Source organism: Palaemon carinicauda, chromosome 8 (genome assembly GCF_036898095.1).
Source record: "Palaemon carinicauda isolate YSFRI2023 chromosome 8, ASM3689809v2, whole genome shotgun sequence".
Taxonomy (NCBI): Eukaryota; Metazoa; Arthropoda; class Malacostraca; order Decapoda; family Palaemonidae; genus Palaemon; species Palaemon carinicauda.
The window spans coordinates 159,165,427-159,177,773 of record NC_090732.1 but is presented as its reverse complement, the minus strand read 5'-3'; the positions used below and the strand labels follow the sequence as shown (position 1 = coordinate 159,177,773).

The 12,347-nt window shown below is 42.3% G+C and overlaps 1 protein-coding gene across 2 annotated transcripts in view; it reads left to right on the top strand.

Annotated features, from left to right (window-relative positions):
* Positions 1-12,347, top strand: part of LOC137646055 (myb-like protein X) — a 318,901-nt gene that overhangs the window by 76,475 nt on the left and 230,079 nt on the right. For both annotated transcript variants that reach the window (XM_068379209.1, XM_068379210.1), the window contains exon 3: positions 4,434-4,550. In XM_068379209.1, the coding sequence (XP_068235310.1) occupies positions 4,434-4,550 (117 nt within the window). The remainder of the gene's footprint in view (positions 1-4,433; positions 4,551-12,347) is intronic.

Sequence of the window (12,347 nt, the reverse complement as noted above, 5' to 3'; positions counted from 1 at the left end):
TCTTCAAATGAACCGAAGAGGTGGAGAAAGGTGAGGACAATCACTGAAAGAGTAAAACTTTTAGATATGTTGAAGGAAGGCTGAATTTGTGCCGCGGTGGCACGCCATGATAGCGTGAACGAATCTACTGAGTGCTGCATAAGGAAAGATGAAGTGAAAATCTGCAGAACTGTGACAATAACGTTTAACAAAAAAGCGAAACGTATGGTAACGCACGTAATAAGCGAATTATTGAGATGGAATCTGCATTAGCCTTGTGGATTGCAGATTGTAGGAAAAAAACCTGAGTTTGGATACTAATATGAACGGGACAAAGGCCAAGTCTCTCTCTGATCAAAGCTTGCCCGATGACGATGACAAAGAAGAAGCTGATGAAGATGATGCTGTTAAACCACAGCATACTAGCACTACGACAAGTGATTCGCTGCCTTGAGGATGAGGCTTTACAGGCTTGTTCGACAAGTTTCAAAAGCGATACAGCCTCAAAAGTGTGCCTTTGTATGGCGAGGCTGCCTCTGCCGACAAGGGTATTTTGCAACAAAAGAAAAATTGACGACAGCAACTACCATCACCATGTCCTTGACGAAGTTTAAAAAGTCAGCTACACCGTCAGTGCCTCCAGCGGAAGAGCCTTCTGGTGAACCTCGACCCTCTACGAGTGGAGTGGGAGCCTCTGTGCCTCTCTCAAGCAGATGATGATGACCCAGCGCCGATATCTGATGATGTTGAGGCGCTTCTAGAACTGTTTTAAAGGCCTCATTATATCTGTGCAGTAACACCATCATCACATTCATTGAACTGTACAGGTGTGTCATCGTCCTCGGATTTATCGCCGTCATTATCGTCATTTTCAGCGTCGTCGTTATTACAGCTGAAGATACTACTGTCAATGAGAAGTATTAGAACACCATAATAATCGTATCGTATGAGAGAGAGTGTGTATGTGTGTGTGAATGGTTTGTATGCAGTAATTAAAAAATGTAAATTTAAGCAAATTATACGAGTGAGTTAATGTATATTACAGTATTTGTAGATTTATGTAAAATATTTGTGAGTGAATGTAGTACAGTATACATTACAGGACTGTACATACATATACCCAGGCACTTCCCCCAATTTTGGGGGGTAGCCGACACCAACAATGAAACAAAACAAAAAAGGGGACCTCTACTCTACGTTCCTTCAGCCTAACCAGGGACTCAACCGAGTTCAGCTGGTACTGCTAGTGTGCCACAGCCCAACCTCCCACATTTCCACCACAGATGAAGCTTCATAATGCTGAATCCCCTACTGCTGCTACCTCTGCGGTCATCTAAGGCACCGGAGGAAGCAGCAGGGCCTACTGGAACTGCGTCACAATCGCTCTCCATTCATTCCTATTTCTAGCACGCTCTCTTGCCTCTCTCACATCTATCCTCCTATCACCCAGAGCTTTTTTCACACCATCCATCCACCCAAACCTTGGCCTTCCTCTTGTACTTCTCCCATCAACTCTTGCATTCATCACCTTCTTTAGCAGACAACCATTTTCCATTCTCTCAACATGGCCAAACCACCTCAACACATTCATATCCAATCTAGCCGCTAACTCATTTCTTACACCCGTTCTCTCCCTCACCACTTCGTTCCTAACCCTATCTACTCGAGATACACCAGCCATACTCCTTAGACACTTCATCTCAAACACATTCAATTTCTGTCTCTCCATCACTTTCATTCCCCACAACTCCGATCCATACATCACAGTTGGTACAATCACTTTCTCATATAGAACTCTCTTTACATTCATGCCCAACCCTCTATCTTTTACTACTCCCTTAACTGCCCCCAACACTTTGCAACCTTCATTCACTCTCTGACGTATATCTGCTTCCACTCCACCATTTGCTGCAACAACAGACCCCAAGTACTTAAACTGATCCACCTCCTCAAGTAACTCTCCATTTTATACTTTAAATACAATAGATTTAATCATAATAAACTGTACATATACTGTATATAAAGCATATATACATACAGTATTTTAAACATTCTTGGACACCCACACATACACAAAAATTATGGGGAAGGGGCCCTATCCTATTTCGCAGATTTTCACCTGTCTCCGGTCCCTATTAACTGCAATAAACGAGGTATCGCTCTTCGGTAGTTTGCAAGGCGTGCCTATTTGCTATTCCTCTTTGACATGCTCACATTCACCCTTAGGGCCATCGTATCTTGATAGCGAGAAGACTGGACATCTAGTTGTGCTAACCCTTTCCTTGTTATTCCTGGAAAAGAACGTAAGCAGTCTCACTTCATCAGCACCTCAGCAGGTGCTTCTTCATTCACGGCGGAAGGTATGCCCTGTTTGTTTGTAGAGGTAGTCAAAGCAGTGCTGCAGGTGGTTTCAAGACCGGTCCCAATACCACTTTCTGTACTCCCTCTCGAGAAATCAGAGTCCTCTGGGAAGGGCAGGCCACCCTCAGACCAGAGATAGAGTACCACTACCGCAAGGCAGGCTCCTCCTACTGCTCCTCACCCTCCTCTTCCCCTACAGCAGTCGTCCAGATACCAATGGTACCAGGACTCTAAGGCCTGTAACATCAACGTGGACTCTGAGTTGGAAAGATTGGGTATTACCCTGACCAATCCGCAAAGAGGAGAAGAAGGCAATGGCAACCAACGCCTCCCCCATGGGATACTTTGCACCTAGGGACTAGCATGGTCTTGAGGTCTCCGAGAGAGATCTTGTTTACCAACAAGTATCGGCTCTCGCCGCTCAAGCTTTTCCAGTCCGAACCATCTGCTCCTCCCTCGGAGGCAGCAGTTCTTTCTCCTATACTTCCCAAGGTATTGCTACCTAAGGAGGTTACGAGGAAGGAATCGTCGTCTCTTCTTGCGACTTTCACAGTCTCGCTTTGAGAGAGGAAGGATATGAAAGCCCTTTTGAAGAACTAGACCTCAAAACCCTGGGTCCCAGATTTGCGGAAGGCCATTCTTGGTTCGGTATCAGCCTCAGCAAGACCAGAGAAATATTGTTTAGCTCCCAGGTCTCTGGCCCCAGCTAGGGATTTAGCTGATGACTGACCCACAATGGGCTCCTATGAATGTGAGCTCGTGAGTGGATGATTCTTTTAATGATGGCTCAGACCATTTTTAAGGCATGCTGTCAGTGTCCGCCATTCTTAAGATTGCCCCCTTAGAATAGGAGTTGGATCCTGTTTTCTTAAAGGTACTATCCTGTACAGTGGTACCTCTATATACGAATTTAATCCGTTCCACAACCGACTTCGGATGTAGAAAATGTTCGGATGTACTGTAGAAACGAATTTTCCCATAAGAATACATTGAAATAGGAGTAATCCGTGGTTGAGCCCAAAAACCTGTGATAACTCCTTAATAAATTACTACACATAATTACACATGACAATATGCACTCTAAATTAGATAATAGACATCTAAAAAAGAATAATTATCAAGAAATAATGAATAAGAAACGGGTTTTTAGCGTCACTTTACCTTAGAAAGTCCAGCGCAGGTGTTGGTCTTGCTACGCAGAGAGGAGACGGACGGGTGGCGAGGAGGTAGAGAGGTTGACTACGATAAACGTACACTACTGTAACTTATTCTAACTTACACCTGGGTCCTCTGCACAAGCTGGCCTTAACCACTGCAGGTAAATCAGTGCTCCCCTGAGTAACCTAGAATTGTATCAATACAGTTAGGTCCTGATACCCTGGCTAGGTTGTATTGGGAATGTCTTCGTCAACTCTGTTAATTCTTACAGACTTGGATAACTTATACATTGACCGTCACATTGCTAGTAACTCGACACACAGCATGTGTGGGCCGCAGATCATGCTTAGCAAGGTTTAGCGAGGTGTTAGGGTTTCTTTGTGTACTAACATACATAATAAATAAGCCTTGCCTAAGGCCATAAAGCCAGATTGGCAGGGACATCCAACCCCCTAATGGGTGAGTCAACCCCTATAAATAGCTTTGGTTTTTATTACAATTACAGAACAATTGACAAATTTGGAAACAATTTGTATTTTTCCTAATGATATAAACCTGTAGTTAGTTATACAAACTTGCCTGCCAACCCTGTCCCTCTTCAAAATCTTACCTTCAAGCAAAGTGAAACAGTCACAGGTGTGTAAGTGAGAGGGGTAGCTAGATACCCTCCCCTTGGTAACTAGCGGAAATGGTAGTTAACCCTCTCTTAATTCTAATGGCTTGTCGTTTCAGCTTTGCCAAAAATAATACCCTTATAAATAGCTACAGGTTTGTATGGTTAGGAAAAATACAAATTACTTCCAAATTTGTCATACTCTTATTATTACCTGTATTGTAAGTTTTGATCTGTAAATAATTTTTTCTTACATGTTGAGGTAGAATTTTTTTTGCTTTTATAATTTGATGTCCAAACTTATCTAAAATGTTTTTCTCAGAAAAAGGAAAAGAAATGCATTTCGAAAACAAAATTCAGTCCCAAGAAGGCAGACAAGTGGGATAGAATATTCCGAGCTGTAATTAGTCAAGCCATGAGTGCAGATGTAAATTCACAGGTATGTTGATTATGTTTAAGGTATTTCATGATTTATGTTTTATGGTAAATGCTGTATGTCAGTGCTAACAATGATATGAATTTTTAACAAGTAGGAAGCACCACTGCAAACTGACTCTAACTTATGTGAGTCATACTTATCAAGCCTACGGCTTATGTATTAAAACCATACCATGAAAGAACATAATTAGAACGCGTGGTAAAGGACAGATTACTGGATAATGTAACATGTGACAAAACTTATGAAACTGTGTACTACACAAATTGTTTTTACACGTATACAAATCTTTCATCCTTTAGAATAAAATATTGAAGGTATTCAGCAGTGCTGGAACTCTTGTTGAAATTGTTACCTAGGTAGTTAACAACAAGTGGAAATCACTGGTGAGTAGCCCCGTCCACTCTCCTGTCAGAGACTTCACTTTTTCTCTTCAGCTGCCCGTTGAGATACTACTGCTTGAGAGTTAGGGGTCTTGACTGGCCAGACAGGACTACATTGAATCCTTCTCATTTGTTATGGTTCATCTTCCTTTTGCCTACACATACACCGAATAGTCTGGCCTATTCTTCACAGATTCTTGTCTGTCCTCACACCTGACAACACTAAGGTTACCAAATAATTCTTCTTCACCCAAGGTTTTAACTAGTGTTCTGTAATTGTTCAGTTGCCACTTTCCTCGTGGTAAGGGTAGAAGAGAGACGAGCTATGGTAAGCAGCTCTTCTAGGAGAAGGACACTCCAAAATCAACCATTGTTCTCTAGTCTTGGGTAGTGTCATAGCCTCTGCACCATGGTCTTCCACTGTCTGAGGTTAGAGTTCTCTTGCTTGAGGGTACAGTCTGGCACCCTATTCTATATTATTTCTCTTTTGTTTTGTTAAAGTTTTTATAGTTTATATTGGAAATATTTATTTTGATGTTACTTTTCTTAAAATATTTTATTTTTCCTTGTCTCCTTTCCTCACGGCTCTTTTTCCCTTTTGGAGCCCTGGGCTTATAGCATCTGCTTTTCCAACTAGGGTTGTAGCTTAGCAAGTAATAATAATAATAATGCAGTACTCTTGTTTTATCCAAGGTTGTTTAATCTCTCTAACAATGGTGTTCCATTCCAGCGACGCTGTCGTTAAGCAAATTCATTGTTAAGCGAGTTTCTTTATTTTGACTGATTAATTTTCAGTCATATATTATACTCATAACTATAGATTTTCTTTACAATGTATATTAAAGCCGTATATGCTTGTGCATCATGCAAGTTTTGAAAGCTAATTGTAAAGCTAATTTCCAGTTGGTTGTACCATACACGAGATATAAAATTAGCATTTGTACTTTTGGACCAGCCAAGTCGTCCAAATTGCTTATTCATTTACCAAGATGAAAAATTACAGCTATATTTGAAATAAACAGAATTTTGATAAAACTGGTGTTTTATTCAACTATATCTAATGGTAACGTATGTAATATTCACATAGTAATTTATTAAGAAATAAAAAGTTAATTTTAATCTTTAATTTGCTTACATTTATAAGTTGATCAACACTACCGTCTATGCTTTTCAAATCAGTGGATTAAGGCAGACAACTAAAGGATCTTTTTTATTTCCCAAAAGAAACAATTATTACTTGAAATATCAATTTTAATTCATCATATAGTTTTGATAGTTTTATTCTAAATACTTCTCTTATATTTTACTTACTGTTGAGTTTCATGGCATATAGAAGTTCATGAGAGTTTCATCCATGTTGCCATTGCACGATAATTTATCATTTCTATCGATGCGGTGCTTGATTATAAAACACAGGAAATTATTAGTTTTTCTTCCAATTTTTTAGTTAGTGATTTTTGTACAATTTGGTTTACCGTTTCATAAACTGAATAGACTATCCTGCATTTAATATAAAATAAAGAATGACTATTTTTCTTATATCTCGAATTTCATGACCAAGTTTTTATAAGGTAAAGTGTTATAACAAAATTATTTTCCTGGTTTTTAAACACTTTGCCACATTTTTTTCTAATTTTGGCCATTGACATTTAATTATATAATTTGCATGCATGAATTCCCATCAATTTTTTTTTTTTTTTTGCTTTTCCTTCAGTTTCAGACACGGCTTTCCTCGATTCCATATAGCTTAGCCTCTATGAACATTCTTTGTCTTCTCACCTTTAGCCACAACTTGTTGTTTATATTTGGCAGTATATTTCTTTGAGGATATTTTGACCGTAGCTAAAAAGGGTATAATGTAATAATATGTCAGTCTTATGCTACTTAACTTTGTAACATTGTTTACTATCATATGATGTTTGAAATACAAGAAAAACAGCTGCTATCCAATTCGATTGTTCATAACAAGACAGCTGATTTTATTTTTTTTTGAAATTTTGGCTGTACAGTATTTTTTACGCAATAATTAGAACTTTACTAACAATACAAAACTCGCTTGAGGTATGCAATTTTTGGGCTCAGGCCATTTCGTCTTGATGGAAGGGTTCCTTTAGGTAGCCTTCTAAGGGATATTTGCTACAGTGATACTCCCAAAGAAATAAACCGAATGTCTCCAGGATTCTAACTCCTGGCGTGAGTATCCAGTTAAGGATATGGCATAATATCAAGGGACGTATTTTTAGATACGACACATAGCAATCTTCACCCTGAATAGATTTAACTGTTTGATGTAAGGGGGAAGAGTGGCGAAAGAAGGGGGTGCCAATCTAGGTACCCGGTGGACCTACTTCCCCATTATTACTATGACGCCATTCCTTTTCTTGTCGTTAAGCAGATATGGCCGCAGATAAAGTAATTTTGGGAGGGGTCAGCAAAGGATGGGTCCATCAGGACGACATGGTATTCCCACCCATAAATAGATTTTTCGCTTTGCTCAAAATCCGTTTTTGGGCTCAGGCCACCTCGTCCTGATGGAAGCATACCAGAGAATTAACTTGAAATTACTATAGCTGTGGGTTTGTGTATGTGTCTTCTACCTTGAATAGAATTCCTTATCTGGTCTGCTAGACCTGTATGTGAAATTCCAGTTGACTGTCGTTTCCACTAAGCTTGTAACTGGTTTAGTGCTTCCTCCCCCCTGCAGGGAAAGTGTCGACATCGACAATAAGGATTCAAAGTTTGAATTTCCGTAGGAACGGAAGGTAAAACTTTAGAGATTATCTTTCACTTACCTTAGAAATCTGTATCCTGATTTCAAGTTCTGGGCCCTTCCAGGGCTTAAAATTCTAGCATGTTTTATTTGTCTGTAACTGAGACAGCAGGAAAGGAATTTTGATGAAGGAAAAATCTATTTCTGGGGAGAGACCTGTGACGCCCGGTGAAAAAGTCCTTTATTACACTTTTTCTGATATAAATCTTCCAAATATACCAGAGAAAGATAAAAACATGGAATGCAGAGGTTACTATCCTCGTGCGAGCACGTCGTGAGTGTCGTGTATACATTAGGGGCGTGTGAAAACCACTATTCATAGGCTGTCTTCCATTTAGATAACTCCTTTATCAAAGGGAAGGGCCGTAACAAAGACCCCAGAAAACACACTTGGACCACGCCACCGTCACCAACACGAGCGCCCTCTAGGTCATCCTTCTGCAAGAACATATGGCTTGGCAAGGAAAGGGTGGGTCCGTACAAAAATAACCGGGAAGGGTTTCACCGGGCGTCACAGGTCTCTCCCCAGAAATAGATTTTTCCTTCGTCAAAATCCCTTTTCTGGGTCGACCTGTGACGGCCGGTGAAAATGTACCTGAGAATGCCTTCCAAGCCCAATAAAGTAATAATATAATGAGGAGAATACAATCACCATTTATGACAATAATATAATACAATAATGTAAGTAAACGTCCAATTACCAACTAGCCAAATGACATAGGGAACGTAAGGCTAAATAACTATGACGACAAGGAATCAACTGAGTGTCGAAACGCAAAAGGCATCAAACCTTACATGTCTAAGCATATCTAAACATTAAAGGAACGGTAACTACAATAACAGTTAAACCATAGGAATTAAACATGGCAAATATCATAGGGCTAATGAACTACCCAGGAGAGTGGTGACGTGGTGTGAGTGGCGGGTAGGAGGGAGAAGAGAAGAGATGGAAGAAAGGAAGAAGAAGAGATTAATGGGGAGAGATAAGGCTCCCCGCTGCCATCGTCGGGTATTTAAGGGCCTGTAAGATCTTTAGATAGTGGCGTTTGACAACCATAGGGGATTTCCAACCCTTATATTTTTTAAAATCATCAAAGTCCCTGTTCTATAAGTAATTGATGGAGGTATCTACTGACCATATATCATGAGCCTGGGGAAATGATTCCGGATTAGTATGTTTAATGAAGTAGAGGATTTGTTGCCAGATACCGTGAATGGAAATAGTACCTCCTTGTTCCCTGATAACCAAGGGGCCAGACAAGCGGGTGGCAGTTCTAGCTAAAAAGGCCTTGAGAGTAGTGACTGGACACAGAGAAAGGATCCTGGGGAAGAAGAATAATCTTCCGAGGGGAGCACCTATTTTGCGGATCCTCATTTTTAGCTAGGAAAGCTTTGTCTGGAGAAAGGAGTACTTCGGCTGAAGGGAGGAAATCTATGTTTTCCGGGTTTCGTGAGAGAGCTGCTAGTTCTGATATTCCATCACCTGAGGCTAAAGCCGTTAGAAATAAAGTCTTCCTAAGAAGAGTGATATAAGAGCAGGATTCATTGTCCGTGTCCGTCGCAAGTTTGAGGACACCGTTCAGAGACCAAGAGTCCTTTTGTGGCCGAACCGAAGGTCAAAGCCTAGCACATGTTTTTGGAATAGATGAGAAATAGGAACCAGCTAGGTTAATGTTAAACCCAACAAGGAAGATCTTCAAAGCTGACTTGATGGTGGTTAAAGTGCTAACTGTTAGGCCTTTGTCAAATATGAACCTCAAGAAGGAGATGGCTAAATTCGGAGACATACGAGTATGGTCTGAACTCTTAGGAAATCTGCTAGTTCTTAACGGCCGAATCATATTGGCGAATTGTCGAGTCCCTTTTGTCTGATTCGATGAAGAGAACGTTTTCCGGGTCAATGTTCGCGTCTCTACGAGCTGCCAACTTCATATAGTCCACAAAGTTAGAGTTTTGGCTATCCTTGAGTAATCTGACACAGTGAGTTTGGATTACTTGGGTTAGTTTGGGGAACGGGATCCGGAAGGGACGGAGTTTCAACTAGAGGAGGAGAGGAAACCAACTGTTCTTTGGCCAGTGAGGTGGCACTAAAGCCACTGCCCCCCGGAAGGAGCGTAGTTTGTGTAAAAGTTTCATTAGAAGATTCACTGGGGGAAATAGGTAAATCTTCTTCTAATGGCTCCAATCCCGGGTTAATGTGTCCATGGCATAAGCCTGAGGGTCCAGGGTTGGGGTCACATAACAAGGAAGTTTGTGATTCATCTGAGTTGCGAATAGATCTACCTGGAGGCCCGGAAGCAGCCTGAGTATCCACCGGAATGAAATTATGTCTAGAGACCAATCTGACTCCAGTGGTTTCGTCCTGGATAGTGAATCCGCTCTCAAATTCTGGACTCCCGCTAGGTGAGTTGCTGACAGGAACCAGTTCTTTTCTGTTGCCCAGGCGAAGATAGTGATCAGGATCTGATTCAGGTTGGGTGACTTGGATCCTCCTCTGTTGACGCAGTGTACTACGTCTGTGCTGTCTGACACTACTCTGTGGGTCGACCTCGGAGGAGAGAGTCTCTTCAGGGTCAAGAACACTGCCATGGCTTCGAGAACATTGATATGGGACTGTTTCATGGCGGGTGACCAAGAGCCCTGAAACATCTGATGTTCGGAGTAATCCCCCCATCCACTTAGAGGCGCGTCTGTATGGAATGTCACTTGTGGAGGTGAGAATTGTAGAGGAACCGATTTGGAGAGGTTCTTCGGTTCGGACCATGGACTAGTCTCATTTTCAAGACAGAGGGGATCTTCGAGACCTTGTCTCTTAAAGGTACTGTAGCTCTCTTTCTCCAAACTCGATTGATGTCTTTGAGTTTGGCTTTTAATAGGAGATCTGTTACTGAAGTGAATTGGAGAAGGCCGAGGATTCTTTCTAAGGCTCTTCTGGACACCTGTTTGTGTTTGAGAAAATTCTTGATCTTGGAAGCTATTTCTCTTACCTTTTTGGAAGGGAGAGACAACGTATGCTTCGAAAGGTCCCACTGAATGGCTAACCATTCTAAGTGGCCTGATGGTTGCAGGCGGGACTTTTGGAGATTGACTCGAAATCCCAGGTTGTCGAGAAATCGAAGTACTTCCTTCGTAGCTTTGTTGCCTTCTATGGCCGACCGGGCCCAAATGAGCCAACCGTCCAGGTAAGCAATGATCTGTATCCCTTGGTTCCTGAGTTGTTCTAACACTGTCTCTCCCAGTTTCGTGAATATCCTGGGATCAATGTTGAGGCCGAAGGGCATGACTTGAACGCAAAGGCTTTCCTGCCTAGGCGGAGACCCAGATAAGGAGAGAAGTTTCGAGCTATAGGCACATGATTATAGTCGTCGGTAAGGTCCACAGAGGTGGTGACGGCCCCACGGGGAAGTAAGGTCCGTACCCGAGAGATAGTCAACATCCGGAACTTGTCGCAGAGAATGTAAGAGTTTAGCTTTGACAAGTCCAGGTCCACTCTCAATGCCGACAAGCCTTTCTTCGGAATTGTGAACAGGCGGCCTGGAACTTCAGTGATCGAACCCGTTTGATTACTTTTTTCTTGAGTAACTCTGTGGTGTACTCTTTCAGGATGGGAGTGGATTTCTGGGAGAAGGTCACTGGTGGAGGAGGAGAACTTTGTGGCCATTTCCACCTCAAACCTTTAGAGATTATGCTATGAGCTCACGGATCGAAGGTCCAATGGTCTCGAAAGTGGTAAAGTCTCTCCCCTACCGGGACCACCTCGTTGTGAGGGAGTGAATCTAGGTCCTTTCCTTCTCCGAGCCCCCTTTTTCCTAGGTCTGCCTCGATGGCGGAACTGTCTTCTACTCCTGTAGCTTCCTCTCTGGTGTCCACGAAAGGAACCTGAGGGTTCGGAGCTAGGGCTGTATGCAGGCGAGGACATCCAAACGGGGTTGGGCTGTGTACCTGGGGAATCAGTGAGGTAGACCACCTGATGAGGGGGATTCGAATGCAGAGACGTCGAATCAGAGGGAGACTGTGATGACGAGTGGGTAACTGACGATTGATGGCAGTGACCCCGGTTCGTTTTGTAGAGGGTAAATCTCTGCTTCTTCTTGAAGAAAACTTGCTTTTGGTCTTCGACCTTTTTGGCAGTGAGGCCCCGCCTCACCTGCAATTTTGGTTTGCTCTCGTATCATCTTGTAGAACCTTGTTCACCAACTCCTGAGGGAAGAGGGTTTTACCCCAGCAGGAGGAAGCTATCAGCCTGTTCGGTTCATGTCTGATAGAGGCCTCAGACAGAACGTATTTCCTACAACTAACCCGAGCAGACCACAAAGCGTCTAGGTCGATTTGTTAGGACAGATAGGTTCTTCGTGAATATCCGAAACAAGGTCTCAGTCGGATAAATCGAGGCTAGGGACTCCCCGAGGTGGGGTCCGTCTCTTTAGGAGCCGCCATGGCAGAACCTTCTTTGACATCTTGAATAGTAAGACCTGTCAATTTATCCGTAATAGGCAAGGTAATAATGAGAGCAGTTGTAGATATGGCGTAGGCCCCATTGTGTGGGGTGCGCTTGGAATTAGCGTACCCCCAGACCGACAACATCCTGGCCCAGACAGCTTGGGCCTACTCTTTAGGAAATATTACCGTTACCTTTGGTACCTTGTC